General features: G+C 38.0%; 1 protein-coding gene across 2 annotated transcripts in view; it reads right to left on the reverse strand.

Annotated features, from left to right (window-relative positions):
- Positions 1 to 8047: 8047 nt before the first annotated feature.
- Positions 8048 to 16390, reverse strand: part of TET2 (tet methylcytosine dioxygenase 2) — a 79733-nt gene continuing 71390 nt past the window's right edge. The window contains exons 10-11 of one of the 2 annotated variants that reach the window (XR_015794613.1): positions 13262 to 15715; positions 8048 to 13137 (exon numbers count right to left, since the gene is read on the reverse strand). Coding sequence is in view for 1 of the 2 variants with exons in the window: in XM_088133011.1 (XP_087989137.1) it covers positions 14349 to 15715 (1367 nt within the window). In the remaining variant the exon portion in view is untranslated. Of the gene's footprint in view, positions 15716 to 16390 lie in introns of both variants that reach the window. The other variant, XM_088133011.1, reaches the window with a different exon arrangement.

The raw sequence follows: 16390 nt of genomic DNA on the forward strand, positions 1-16390 counted from the left end.
CTAGGTGGAGAGAATGAAACACGATCCATATTAAATCAACAATTAAATTGGCATATAATTTAGTATTCGTGGTAGTTATTTATAGAATCAAACATTTAACTGGAGAGGAAAAAGTTTTGAAGAAATGGTTCCGTGGTATTTCTGTCTTACGAAGATGAGTCACTATAAGCTGAAGCAAAGAAATATACAAAGAAGAATGTGGTGTTCCTACAGTATGCTAAGGCATGACTTGTTTAGTCAGGAGCAAACCAGGCGGTCTCAGATCACTCATTCGGTGCCCATAGCTAACCAACCACTTTATAGCTTAATGCAATGAGTAATCCCAGAACACAGTTTTGTATACACCAGTAGCAAAAATGAAGGAAATAAGCAGCCCTAAACCTTCAAGAACTTAAAGGAACATGGTAACCTGCCTTCTTTTAGGAAGATGCCTTGTGTTGGCATGGCCGTTGGCCTGTCACAGCCCAAATTTGTCTATGCAGACTGGCAAAATCTCCAAGATGGAGGTGAGAGATTTTCCAGTTTTACTTGGAATAAGAATTAAAGTGGGATTTTCTGCATGAAAAGTATGTTTGGTAATGCAGCTATGGCCCCACTCTATGGTGCAGATAGCATAATGAATAATATAGCTCAGTTCAGATAAAACATTCAAATTATTTATTCAAATTATTCCATCATTTTATTCAATTTATTCAAATTAATGAGTTCTTGTCCCACCGTAGGCATGAAAGCCGGCTGGGTGACTTTGGGCTAGTCTCTCTCTCTCTCTTCCCAACTCACCTCACGGGGCAAAAATAGGAGGAGGAAGGCGTATTAGGTATGTTCGCCATCTTGAGTTATTTATAAAAATAATAAGGCATTAAAAAAAAAATATTTTTTTAAAAAAATTTATTGCACAAGCTTGGGAATGTCTTCAACGTTTAGCATATTCCTGAATGTCCTGTGGTGAAGTGACTGTAGTTCACAGCACTTCTTAAACTGGATAGATTTGGCCAATTGGTTCAGGAAGTGTAAGAGGAATTTTGGGCATGTAGATGCCAAGAGGCCATCCCAGCTTAAGGTAGGATCTCAGTGTGTCATCTGACCTGCACAAAGATCTTATTAATTTATAGTTTATCTACAAGATTAGATTATTTCCCCAGTTTATATAAGTCGATTTGCTTATGCTAGTGGCATCCTGTATGAGAGCATTTTCATTACTATTATTTTACGTGGCCAAGAAAGGATTACAGTGTTGGATTCTCAGGCACAAAATAGTTCATACTATTCAGTGCTTCAGTTACTTAATCATAAACCACCAATTTTGGTTGCTGCTTTGTTTCTGAATGGAGTTGAAGAGTGAGTTTAATTTTTAAAGCTTTTAATGGTTACAGAGCTTGATATCTTAAGGCAGAGATGTGCAACCGCAGATGGTTCAAAGACCACACTCCAGAAACACAGGTTCCACCTGGCCAATTGTTTTATTTGCAAAGCTAAGGAGATTCATTTAGCTCTTTTGACCAACCCCCCCCACCCCACCAAAAAAAAAAGGCTGCACGTTTTGAACCTCCTTGAGGTCTGCTTTCTTCTTTCCCAGGCTGCCTTCATGTTAAAATCTTTCCTTGTAGCAGGAAAATTTGTCTGCCTCTAATTTTGTTTTTTAACAAAGAATTCAGTGTTAGGTGTGTGTTATCCATCCAAGGATATTAAGCAATTTTTATTTATTTTTTTGGCAAGGGGGCCACGTCAATTGACGGTAGAAACAGTTATATTGTAAATAAATATTTTTTTATTCTTTGTTATTGCCTCTGTTTTAAATGTTTGTGTAGTGGAAAGTGTGTGGCATTTATTCAATGAATTTCATCATAGGTGCACTGTGTGTGACTAGTCTTACAGAAAGGTGGTATTAAAATATAATAAATACAGACTCCCCCATTGCCCATTTAAGATAAGCATAATACAGGAAAGAATTAACTATATATTCTTTGTGCAAGTTTGAAATAACTACCCAGGGCTTTGCCAGGAAATTAACACAAGTTGCCACTTTTTCAAGTACAGTGGTACCTCGGGATATGAACTTAATCCGTTCCGTGACTCTGGACGTATCCTGAGTTGGTCGTAACCCGAAATGTTCGTTAGTAGAGGCATTCATATCCCAAGGTACCACTGTATTAGTAAAAGTCTGAAATTGCTTGGGGCTGAACCAGATACTGCTTGTGACAACACAACACATACTGCTTACACTTTTCCCCAGTTAAGGAGCCTGGATGTGTGCACTGGTCCATGCGAAGGTGCTGTCTGCAGCCACTGAGGCAGACGCCTCAGGAAGGGCTAAATCAAGCGCAAAACCTCTGGACTCACAAAGTTTTGGCTGTGGTCTCCAGAGCCCCTCTAAAAGTTTCTATTGAATTGTAATGTGAAAGTATCAAAGACCTAAATAGCCAATTAAATAGATGTAATTAATTTCTACTGACTGTTAAACCATACATGTAGTCACAGCATTGCCTACTTTTTAGAGTGCTCCCCTGGTGCACCAGTTGAAGATGGTCCTCCCCCCCCCAAATTTGTACAGTTGCTCAGAGTTCCCCTCCCTCCTTATGCTGTTCCAAACATACCTGCTATTAAATCTCCAGTGCTTCTATTTCCAAAGTCCTCATAAAACAAATTGGCCTCTGTATCCACAGTATGGAACATGTTCTTTTTTTAACCCTCTTCCCCTATTTGGAAAATGTCATTTATTAAATGCATAATCTGTTTGACTCCATTGCAGCTCTGGACAGTGTATGATAGAACACTGCAGCCTTCACTTCAATGCTTAACAATTTTGACCATGTGGTAATTGTACACTTAAACATAGTAAAAAATAAGTGACAGCAGATCACTTTGCAAACTGAGAAGCCATTCTGGCTGTTCTTTGTAGTTTATAGTTATCCTGGTGAAGTTTACTTGGCCATTCAGCAATCTGATCTTCTGATCTTAGACATCTCTCTGTGGCCTTGTTCACACAATATCCTCAACAGGATATGGGTGGGGTGGTACAACTCCCATAGGGTAATTTTGGAATGTGACCTACAAAAATGATAATAATAAACAAAATTGGAAAACCAAGGCAATTGTTCCAGCCAATGATCCCTAAGGGTGTCAGATTTAGACAGCCCAAGTCAAACTAAGGCTCTCTGGAAATTAACTAAGTCTCTGATCAGGGATTAACTAATTCCATGACAGAAACAAGATTCTCAAGGGGACGTGCAAATTTGCTTTTCAGCCCCTTGTATAGGTCAGCCCCTTTCTCAAACTGGAGCTGGATGTTCTTCTGTGAATGTTTGCAATGACACAGGGACTTTAGGGGGAAAAAAGACTTGAGGGAAAAATGGTGAATGATTTCAGTGTTTCCACCCAAACTGTCACGAGAATTCAAAATTTATTAAATTTGGGGCATCTTTTAAATGAAAAGAAATATATTTGGGGAGGGTGTCTGTGAATGCCCTCTGTTGGGAATGTCACAACACCTTGGTTTTGGGTACTTTGTGGTTCTCTAAACAAGAGCAAGCAATGATAACCAGGCACCAAGGGAAATACTTTGTGCTTCAGGCCATTCTCTTTGTTTTTGGCCTCCTCACGATCAAGAACTTCCGCTCTTTTACTGAGTGTAGTAAGTGGGCCAATCTGGTGAACTCCACTTCCAAGCAGACTAATAAAGAATGCTAGGAGGCATCATCAGAACTCGGGAATGAAGTAATTTGCCACCTAACATTGTCACTGCCAGGACAGCAAAGGTTTCTTTTGGAGGCAAATTTTCCATATAGAATTTTGTGGCCCTTAATGGCACTTTTGAAAAAACTGTCTTCATTATAACAGAACCAACTTGCCTGGACTGTCGATGATATAAAATGGTCATGGTGATTTTTGAGAGAATGGAATACCTTGGGGAGCCCAATTATAACTGTGGTAGGAAGAAATTCATAAATGTAATTTTGGCTTCCTCCCTTGCCTTTATGTTGGCCCTTGAATGAGCAGCTTATCTGCTGCTTTCAGGTTCTCAGTGGAAAGCACATTAATGGCCTTTTTACTGGCTCATGTCTGTACTGGTTGAGATTCTGATTCTTTCCCTTGCTTTCACTAAAACAAATGCATCATGCTTACAGTGTAGCTAGCTTCTTCTATACTTATTTTCAAATGACTCCACTTTTATTTTTTGCTCCTTGGAAATGGCAAAAAATTAAATTACAATTGATTTATATTTAAGGCCTGTCTCTTTCATGCAGATTTTGAAGACAATACGATCAGGATCAAGGGAAACACATAGACACTTTAATACAGGAGCAGTCATTTTAAAATGGTATTGATGTGTAGCAGAAATAAAGATGCTTCAAATGACAAACTTCACAGGGTGACTACAGCATGAAACTTCTGACATTGATTGCCAAGTTTGCTGTTAATTTAGAAGTCAGCTATGAACAAGATGCACCTTTCTCCCTCTCCAGCTGCCAAAGTAAAACAGGATGCAGAATGATGATTTATCAAATCAAATAAAGGAAATGCTAGAACAGTAACTGACAAAGGAAGTAGCTTTCCATAAGAAGAAAACTCAAAGGAGCAAGCCAACAAGAGTGAAGACCAGAAGGAACAGAGGTAAAAATAGTGTGCAGTTTTTGAACTTTCAAGGTCTTATAGAAAGAAACAAGTTTAACTTATAACCTTATGAAAGAAAACAAGACACTGAAGAAGAGGAGACAGGAAGGTGAAGTATGGAGTATGCTGTCTGCAAATAACAAGAATCAATGATGTTCCAGGCCTATAAGTCTTCTAAAGTTATCTATTATTAGTAAATCAGGTGGGTACAAATGAGGCTGGAAAGAAGCTACTGTAACATCATTGACTTTGAAGATCTAGGGAACAAGCTCAAGAACCTGAAGCTTCATTCCATAGTTCCATTCTAATGAAGGACACTGGAAAGGCAAGTGAATGAGGTGTCACTCTCAAATATTTTTGGCTTTTTTTTTCTGGAGAGACTTGGAAAGACACTTGCCATTCCTCCTCCCACCCAAAAGAATGTCTAAAATATATGTGAAATCCAGAGACATCCTTGGCAGTAAAGCTGATGCTAAAGGGTTAATCTCTGCTTTTCATTTTGCTGAAATATTTTCATGCTATAATTAAGTCAGGAGAACAAGAAGCCTATTTGGACTGTGTCTTTTGATGACTTGTCTTCAATGCCAAATTGCTACTATTGCTTCATTGACATGGCCTATGGAGAGTCATCTACATAGCTCCCTTCTGGAGTCCTGAGACCACTAACATCCTGGGAACTGGCATTTGCATATTTAATTATGGTTTAGTTGGCAATGGAGAAGATTGGAACCAAGTACCTGAAAACTAAGCAAGCTGATTCACAGACACACATGAAGGCGAATATGTGTAGCTCAGGGTTGAACTGTGGAGTCCTTGGGGTTCTCTTTTCCTGCAAACGTTTCATTACCCGGCTACAGAAGATGTTATCTAGCCGGTAATGAAACGTTTGCAGGAAAAGAACCAAGCTCAGAGAACCCCAAGGACTCCACAGACACACATTGGAGAACTTCAGAAATGTGCTCACACTGTGACTATTGTTACACTTTGTAACCACTCTAAAATGCAAAGGAGTTGGCATTTTTATCCTTGTGGTGTTTATATGGTGGGCAGATTAAAAAAAAACAACTTTGGCATAAAAATCACATCCCTTTACACTCTTTATGTCCCTTTTATTGAATCATTTATGCAGAGGCAATGTGCCTCTGACATTTAGGAGATATCAATGTTTCACCAACTACCATTCCCAGCACTTTCTTTTCATTTAAAGTAACTGTAAGCCCCTCCTCTCTCAGTTTGCTTAAGACTATATGGATGAGTTTGCTAAGCCAGAAATGCACAATTTACCAAACCAAACAACCAAAAAGAAAGGCCATATTTACCTAAAAATTCATATAAACAAACAAGTTTCTTGCACCCCTTCTAATTTCATTCTGTTCCAAATAATAACAGCAGTGCTACTGAGCACTATAGTAGGCTTCTCCATCTCATCTTCTTCTAGATCTTCAAGTTCCAGAAATCTCTGCAATGGCCATGACTTTGGAAATTCCAAGCATTGATATCCACTTACCTGGAGAGGGCCCAGTTTGAGGACGTCTACTCCGTAGTGCCAATTGTATTTCTAGGTCCCTTGTACTTCTGAGCATTTGGAAGCATTTCATAACAGCTGCTGAGATTAGAATGCTGGTAACCCTTGGTAAGGAATACTAGCATTGTGGCGCCCAGAACTGTAGGACACCAATGACACAGCAACCATATTTGTTAAGTATCCCATTAGTTCTGACGCATGCTGCATTTCACTCATATACCTCTTTTATTGAATTCAACAACCAACCTGTAACTCATGAAACAATTTCATGAAACCTATTCACTTATCATATGCTTCTCTAAATGGGCAAATGACATAAAATCAAACCTTCCTGACAAACGTACAACCTCGCTACACTTCCTAGATTTTGCCCATTGTCACTTTTTATACCCTTTTGTTCAGAATTCTGCCAAATATCTTCCCAGGCACACTAATAAACTAAACTCCCAGTAGTTTCTGCATTCATTTTTGTCACATTGCCCATTGTATAGAGGAAGAATCAGAAGATTTTTCTAATTATCAGGTTCAGATGCATTCTCTGTACACATATTAAATAAATAATACAACCACTTCATAGACAAACTACTTCTGTACTTTAGCATTTCTGCAGGCAGCATTGCCATTTTAACATTGTCCTAATATTTATGACTTCAAGAGTTTTTTTCTTGGATACTAACATTTATTTTGACCCCATTGTTTGATGTATCACTATCATGTTCATAAATCAGATTAATATGGCTTTATTCTTACTTTCCCATAAAAATTTATAAAGCATTTCCAGGATTCCTTCATTTCAATTTTATCCCAAATTACTTCACTTTTATTTTTAATCTCATTTACTTTGCTGAAAGCTCCCTGTTTGAAATCCTGACTCCACTTCCAAAACAATATTTTATTTCCATCAAAATTGTTCTGCATTTCCTGCCTCTTTTAATCTAAACAGCTCCTTGCTCCTTGAGTACATTCTTTGCAAGTTGTTCTCTCTCTATTGGTTGTACAAAATCTTTATCTTTTGTAGCAATTATTCTTTTATACGCAATTTCCTTATCTACAGCCTCTTTCATTTCATTCCATTAAGATGATTTTTCATATTTTGCACTAGTGTAACTACACACAACTTGTGTGGCACTCTATAATTATTTTCATGGTGTTCCAAGAAGCTTCCACAATCTCTCTTGTCTACTCTCCAGTTATCCTTTTGGGAGATTAATCTAGCTACACTTTTCATACAGGACTTGTACGTATTATTCCTGAAATCATTCACTGTCATGTCTTTCGCTCTTTTCTTCTTTTTCATGACCATTTTTTCTTAAGGTCCACTCTGGTCACTACCAAAAATGGTCTGTCCCATACTTTAAATTCTCGTCAGCCATGTATTCTTCCAATTCTCTGAAGCTTCCATCATAAACGATCAATCATGCTTTAGATTTACATTCATTGCTGTTTTGTGAATAGAGCTACATGCAAACCACCAGTATTTGAAGCAACACTGCTTTTCCCAAGCAGATACCATTAAACAGTCACCATTCTCATTCAGTCTTGGATCTCTGGAAGGTCCAATCACTTTTTAAAATCTTGTTTCCAATTACTGAATAACTGAAAGTGAAGAAGGGTTGAATCTGGCAAACATGTTTTCACAAGACAGAGTGCATTAAATAAATATAAATTTTATTAAAAACACCCACATTTCAGCATTATCAGGAATGATATAATAAAACAGCTTTTCAAATAACCTGCATTCATTACATTAAAATACTTACAGTATTTATAACCATTCTCAGATTTTTTTAAGGACAAAATAAAATTTTGAAAAATGAGTGAGAGTAAAAAAACAAACACCCAAACAGCAGAACATAAATTTAGAAATGCACACATTAAAAAAGTCAATAATCTTAGTGTCGAACTGTTGGAGTTTCTATATAAAAGATAGCCACTATGTTTAATAGTGAACTTTAATGCTGCTGCACATTAATCAAGTTGAAGAAAACAATCATTCAAGTAAAGTTGACACCACTCAGAAACATTTCAAGTATGGCTATAATCAACCTGATAATCCTATACAAGCAATTTTGTATTTGCTTTGTCTTTCTGTCTCACTCTTAGGCAAGGTTTTATACATGAATATCACAACTTCTATTTACAAGATGCATTTCTCCTCCCCACCCTGACATCTCCATCCTCAGCTAAGATGTCTTCTGTTTGTAAGCAATTTGGCAGGGGAAGAGGGTTCAGTACAAAGATGTCCTTCTACATAAGGAAAGGGCATAGATAGGCTGCACTGTACTTGGAGCAGACCACTGCATAAGAAAAATGAAAGTAAATCCAACAGTGTACTTCCACTTAGGCAATCTCAACATGCTGATGAATGAGAAATGATGTACAACCTACCAATGATAACAGTATGTAAACACTTTTGCACAAGGTAGGGAAAATCACAAAGCTGCCTATCACGTATAGGTAGTCCTTGCTTACCAACCACAATTGGGACTGGCAACTCTGTTGCTAAGTGCCACAGTCACTATGTGAAAAATCGTGACCACACTGGACTTACAACCTCACTTCTGCTTCTATCATTAAACGAATCACTGCAGTCATTAAGTGAGACATCACATGACCGTGACTTGCAATTTCACTTCCACATTCTCCATTAATTCTGCTTGCTGGAAGCCAGTTGTGAAGCTTACAAATGGTGATCACGACTGCAGGGTGCTGCGACGGTCATAAATGCACACTGGTTGAGAAGTGCCTGAATGGCAATCACATGGCTGCAGGATGCGGTGATGGCCATAAATGCAAGAATTGGTCGCAAAGCTATTTTTTTTCCCAACTGCCATAATTTCGAACGGTCGCTAAGCAAGGCAGTTGGTAAGCGAGGACCACCTGTATTGTTGTTTGGGAGTCCAATCTGGTTTGTATTTTAATACCTTTAAGCAGGTAGATTTATGCAAAAATAACTAATGAAAGGAAAGCTTCAATTAACCTGATAGACAAGTGCTCCAATCCAACAAAGCTCATACATTTATACATCAGCAGGCCAACAGAGAACCACTGGTTTTGATTTATTCAAAGTGAGAATGTATCATCATAGAGATGATCTCAAAATGTAACTGCCCTTGCCTATACCAAGGCATCTATATGCACATCAGAGCTCTAGTTTTGGGTGATTGTGTAAATATAATTAAGCTCATATATTTAAAGTGAGAGCAGTGAGGCTGTGTAGCTGTAGCACTGCGTATGCTCGATCATGGCATATTCAATTAAGAATTATAATTAGATAAAACTCAATTAAAGAAAAAACTAAGACAAGGCATTGGTCCTGCAAAGGTTACTCTTTATGCACTTTGATAATTCCACTGGTATCAATGGGAAATTGATTGTGTAAAACAGTGTTGTCCAAACTTGGCCACTTTAAGATGAGTGGACTTCAACTCCCAGAATTCCCCAGCCAGCATGGCTGGCTGGGGAATTCTGGGAGTTGAAGTCCACTCATCTTAAAGTGGCCAAGTTCGGGCAACACTGGTGTAAAACAAGGGTAAGGAACATCTCCAGATTTTGTTGAACTACAGATGCTTTGTGTGGAAGCTCAGCAACATCCAGAAGGCACCAGTTCCCCTGGGCGTATGGTAGCTGGGTTGCAAAGGCCTGGATGACCAAATCACTCGATGGAAACAAGGAGATGCGGAACAACTCTTGCTGCCATATAGTGATTATTCTGATTTCTGCAGCCCAGACAGAATATGCCCATATACCCCTGACACTGAGTGAAACAATACAAGTAACTTGTTTCAGAATCAGGGCCTTTACAAACATACATACATATGTATATGTATTGCACTGCCATACTTTATAAATGCACACTACATGCCTAATGTAAGACCAAGTGGGCCAGACCAGAAGTTATAAAGTCCGGCATGCTGTTTCTCACAGTAGCCAACCAGATGCAAAATATTGCATACAGAATACAAATACTATACTTTTTTTTACCCCTACTGTTGTTTCTAATATTCAGAGATAAGTTGTCTGCAACCCTAAAGATAGTCTATAGCTATCATGACTGGTAGCCACTTGCAATCTTTTCCTCCATGAATCTCTCTATTCCCTAAACTCCTGCCTGAAAGTTCATGAAATAAAACAGCAATCACAGTTGAAAACATATTTATGGAATTTGGAAAAGGCACAACCTTCTTGCAAACGGTCAGCTGCCAAATACCTACTTTTATAATTGTCTTCTTGTCAGCTCAGTGCAATCTATGGTTTGTTTTGTATGTAACATGCAAAAGGGGGGAAAGAAGAAGAAATCCCAAGCAGAGTTTACAATATTAAAAATGCACTTTCATTGTCATAAAAAAGAGGAAATGGATTTACCCCGGAACATTTGCCATCAATACATTTACAGGTAAAATTAGAAGCAGAATTAAAAAACAGTTGAAATTCTCAAAAACAAAGTAGAATTTAAAAAAAAGCCTCAACAATAATATTTATCAATCTGTACAATAAAACTTTACATACACATACACAGATGATACATTGGCTTACTAAGGAAATTGTGAGAGGATATATCCCTGAATTTTTAGAACAAAACTATGTGTTAAAGTTCAAGTTACACTTGCTATCAAGTAGTGAGAATTTCTTTTTCCCAAAGATTAGCAGGGCAGAAAATCAGGGGAACATGATACGCTATATCTCTCCATTTAACATCCTACTGCCAACTAGTGTTGAGGTATATGACAAGTAGGAACATCATTCAAACATAATTTCCACATAGTTTTAGCGCACATTTTTTTAATAACAGGCCGAGTAGCACCATGATGTGAATTCAGTTCCAAACCCATATATATAGAGAGAGATATATTGATATATAATATATATTTATATATCTGTACAGTATTAAAATACTAAAGCATTGCATTAAAATTGTTTACAAGTTACTATACATCTCTTTTGCTTACACTTTTATACAAATTACCAATTAAAAATCGCCACAGCAAGCCAGCTGCCTCTTGTATTCTCCCCAAGCCCCCAGCCTCCTACAGAACAACCCTGTATTTCTTTGCTTCGACTCTTAACATTTCCTAGAAAATAGGGCTCCGTTACACTGAGCAGTGTCGTATACCATAACATAAATAATCCTTGATTATTAAATAAAGCAGTAACCATCATCTGGAGAGTGTTATGGTTCCTTAAAAAGTAGCTTAAAATCATATGACAAATTGTCAAGTTTAACTCTTGTTGTTATTGTCTGTGACTAATATATTAAAAACTTAAAATGTGTACTATTTGAGCAAAGAGCTTCTCAACAATATCGTTAAAATTAATATTCACAATATACCTGTGTGAACTGAGCACCGAAACATGAAGCTTGCATTCTTTTTTTCAATCCAGTTAGTTCTGCTTTGAACAGAGTAAATGAAGGTTTTATTCTTTCTCTGTTCCATTAGCGAGTGTTTGAGCAATGGTTTCAGTTCATCTCAGTCAGTCTGAAACTGGCTTAAACACTTTCTCCTTCTGTTTGCAGTTCCAAATACTTCCTACCCTTTCCATCTTACATGAATTTGCCTGAAAGATCAAAAGATTTAAATAATAACAACAACAACAACAGTAATAATTTATTAAATGTATATGCTGCCTGACTCCCAGTGACTCTGGGTGGTATATAAATTTAATAAATTATTATTGCTTATATTTTTAAAGGTTTCTTTGAATATTACAGTAAATGTTTGGAAAGTTTTAGCACCCAGATAATGTTTATCAGTGGCAGCCTGATAAACACCATTCAAGCACCATTCAAGCACCATTCACAAAACATTTTTCTATTGTTTGCTGTTCTTAATTAGATCTTGGCCAAATGAATGAATTCTGGTGAGATCCAACAAAACTTATTTAGCATGGAGGAGTAGGAGAATAAGAATATAGGAATGCAGCATCAAAGCCTTATTTGGATTTTCCTGGTAATCCAAATAAAACTCTTATCTTCTATCTATATATTTTGTATTTTCAATAGCTTTATTGAAACAAAAGACCAGTTTCTTTTCTGATTTACAACTCCTCTGTGGGGTATTAAGTCAGCAGGAAAATATTTTTCAAAATGGTAGGGCAGACTGGGAAAGGGTTTAGCATCATCTTGTTATTGTAACATTATTCAACAGCTGCGTTATCAAGAAGCTTTGATCCATGTTCCAGCTGAATTAGCCATGAAAAAGAATATTAGTGATAGTAGTACTTGCTATATTAAATAGTCTTGGTTTAGGTGGGAAGAAAAGACCATGTACACTGTCACAAATTCTGACTGCAGCTGATCACCTGAGAGAATAGGGAAAATACTTAGACCTAGATAGCTGGTCTGGTTAGTTGATTGACTAGGATATCTATTTTTGATAATGATTTTCTGGGTTGCAACAAATGTGATTTAGATGCTGATAAAATGTAAACAAGAAGTGTACTATCAAACAAGCCACTTGGATCATACATAACGAAGTTACAACTGCTAATTTGCTGACTTATAAACTAAATGATCCATTGCAGATCCAACGGTAAGCCAGTTTAACTTGACATTAATGAATTGAAGGAACTCTCTGAGATCCTTCTCCTCCTCCGATGTGTTGCCACCGAAGACTGGAAGCATACATTCTATATAGTTAACCAGAGATCATAATTACATCCCATCTTATGAAATTCTACTTTGCCTAAACCATGGTTTTTAACAAACCAGGTTCATAAAATATGGTCTAATTCTGGGTTATTAGCAAATCATGGCTTAATCTAACTCCAGTCTCCTATATTTGGACATGATAAACTAGAGCTGGGTTAAAAGAAATTAAATTCTTCTAACTGCCTTGTGCTTGTTTCTGCTAATTCATGTAAAGCTAAATCAGATACAGGCAAAATGGAGCCCGGTGATCTCCAGACTTGCTGTGTCATTTGAATCTTTTTTAAAAAGTTAAGCAGGGAGTTTCTGTTGCATTTTGTGAATAGATAAGTGTTCTACAGCAGGGTTCCTCAACCTTGGCAACTTTAAGATGGGTGGGGAACTGAACTGAACTGAACCTTGCTGGCTGGGGAATTCTGGGAGTTGAAGTTCACCCATCTTAAAGTTGCCAAGGTTGAGGAACCCTGTTCTATAGCAACTATTTCATGGGTACACCTAAGATGTGGTCCTAACATTTCAAGAGTTCCTGTAGGTGGACCAAAAAAGATGCACCCCCCGCCCCCATTGCCAACCTACGGTTAAGATTGTTTTGTTTGAAAGATACCCTCAATTTCACTACTCAACCGTGGAAGTGTAGAGGATTGGTTCTTCTACGGCTGAATAGGCAGAGGGTTTCTTAGTTTAAAATGCTGCCTTTGCTGCATTCGTCATCCCCTTAGCATTCCCCCTGCACTGTTCATGCGATAGCTTTGTTGGACCTTGCCCGTCTCATCAAGATTCCCATGCTTTAAACAATGAGTTGTAGTTTTGTTTTATTTTTTTAAAGTCAAGCTAACTGGAGGCCAACACAAATGTAAAGGTCTTGTTTACAATTTAAGGGGAGCAGGGTCTATTTTGAACCTATCCAGTGCTAATAAAAAGCATTAAAACTGTTCCAATGTTGCAGTAGACACCATTTTTGTATATAGCACCATGTTTTAGAATAGCCAAAACCAATTCAGTGTTTTGCTTTGTATCGTTTGCTATAAGCGTAGCCATCCTGATTACTCTCGGTCTATATTAAAGTTACACCCAAACCAAAAAACAAAGAAAATGTTCCATGCTAAAAAGCTACGTTTCCAGTAAGCATTTCAGTATATCAGAGGTTGAGCACCCGGCAGAAGCTTAATATTTTCTGCAAAAGAAATACTACAGAGTTTTTATCATTAAAAATAAAAGCACTCTCTTGCTTAATCTGCTCTTGGGGAAATGGTCACAAATGTAAAATTTTAAAAATTATGGTCATTTTTTTTACCAGTAGTAACAGCACTATTTCAGTCCTAACCGGTTGTTATGTCTTATTAATTTTGCATAGGATACTTTGGTTTTAGTTTCTAATTGTTACTTGTGACTGCTCTCCAAACATATGCAGTGGTAATATTACCTCTTTTGCTGGTATGAAGAAGGTTTCCCCACTGACAAGTCAAAAAGAAAAATACTGTATCTTGCCCTGACTCCGTCTATGACCTAAAAAGGAGCAATTACTGAGTTTTTTTAAAGATGAGGTAATGAACAAAGATTTGACTTTTATATATATCTGTTATAAGGCCCTGTAACCCGCGTAAAGGCATATGGAGATGTGGTTACTGTGGAATTTGTGGTAAGAGACATCGTCCTTTGTGCAAGGGACCTGATGAATCGCAAATAGGTTGGTTCCAGGTTCTCGTTTAATTCAGCAGGCTCCCGTTTTACTTTTTTACCATGCACTTTCTGAGGCACATAATCTGGACCATACTTTTCACAGTCCTCTTCTTTTTCTCTTGCCTTCTCAGCCATTTTTGCCTCCCACAAAGCCAGGCCATGCTTTGGCTCATTCATACTTTTGTGTTGGTAGAAGACAAGTGATATCCTTGTAGGGTGATTCCTGTTAGGACTTTTTAATGGGGTCGTAGCATGGAGCTCACGTTTAGCACACTCTATGAGAATTGATCCATGGGATGGGGCCACTGCCACACCTCCTATATCTGGATCCAGAAAACTCTGCTCATTGTCTGACCAGACATCATCAGGATCCTCTGGATTGAGCACCTCTGTTTTATTTACACCTGTTTGGGAAGTAGTTCTGTTGTGGTTAAAACCTGGAAACAGGTTTGACAACCCATTAGCTGCTTGACTATTCTTGTTTTGGAGATGGAGGGAATGAGAAGAGCCATTGAACATGCCGTGATAGTCATGGGCAAGGTGTGGTAGGGGATACAGATGATCACCATTTTTATTCATGAAGTCTACACCTGGATTATTTAGATTAGATTTCAGCCTGGAGGTGATGTCCATAAAAGGGTTATCAGCCTCATGCTGGGAGTAAGGTGGGAAAGAACCTGCATGATGAACATTTGGTCTAAAGGTGCAATTGTTGAAAGCATCTACTGGCACATTTTGGTTTCCATAATTCAAGTACCTGTGCCCAAAGTTCTGATTATTTCCAATCCTATGCTGATACAATGTATGAATTGGTGGTAGACTTAGTTTAGACAGAGAATCTTGGCTCTGATACCTAAACAAGTCCATATGCTGAGATTGAGCAGAATAGGAACTGTAATAAGGACAGTTGTCTATTGATAAGCTTCCATTGCATGGATAATGGGGATACTGATTATTCTGACCTAAGTGAATAGAATAGGGATTCATGAGACTGGAAGAATTCAAATAAGTTCCTGTAGCTTGTGATGAAGTTTGGTAGATATTCACAGGATTGGATCCTCCATAAGGATCAGAAGGATGTGTAGAGTTTGAATATGAATTAGCTGGATTAGACAGACTCATATATAGATTGGTAGGATCAGAAGCAGAGTATGAGTTGCCATGATTTGACTGAGATTTAGAAGGGAGAGCCTGGCATGGATGTTGATAAAGTTGCTGTTGCGACATAGCTGGTCCTGAAAGATGCAAAAGATCTGTGCACAAGAAAGAGAAGGAAAGAGCTTTAAGATTGGAAAAAATCTTTATCATGTGTATAGAATTAATTCAATTATGGAAAGATGTTGCCCATTCTAGTTTTCACGGAAGATGTTTGTGCTGTTTGGTGGCACTTGAATTCTGCCACAAACGTGAGAGATGGGAAATTAGACCAAGTGTGAATATTATGGGGATTTTTCCTCTCTGAAAATAAGAATAGTCTTGCTGAATCAGGCCAAGGCCCAACTGATGCCACCATTTTGTCTCTTAGATACCTTAGGGGGGCTTGCAAGCAGGTGGTGGAAACTGCCACAGGTATTCATTTGAAACAAGTATTCAGAGGTACATTTGCTCCAACCTTGAGCCCTCCTCCATGCATTTATCTAGAGGTATGCAGTATTTGGATTCTGACATAAGCAAAGGTGCTTCAAATCTGGCATGGGCATTCTCCCTGTAGCTGTTGGCAATTCCTTAAAGAAGCCATCCCTTTCCTTGGGCTTTCACAATAGTCAAACAGGCTCAGGGAAAGGAGCTAAGGAGGTATTATGAAGTAGTAATGGGGTACAACCAAACTTTTCCACCCTCTTGCCACCTACTTAACTCAACCATGCATTTTCTTGAGCCTGCACAACTACTTGGTGCTGTGAGGGCCCAGGTAAAAGTGTCACTCCTTT

Source organism: Python bivittatus, unplaced genomic scaffold, assembly GCF_059951505.1.
Source record: "Python bivittatus isolate LINGU-HERP-01145 unplaced genomic scaffold, Pbiv_v1 ctg000070_np1212, whole genome shotgun sequence".
NCBI lineage: Eukaryota > Metazoa > Chordata > Lepidosauria > Squamata > Pythonidae > Python > Python bivittatus.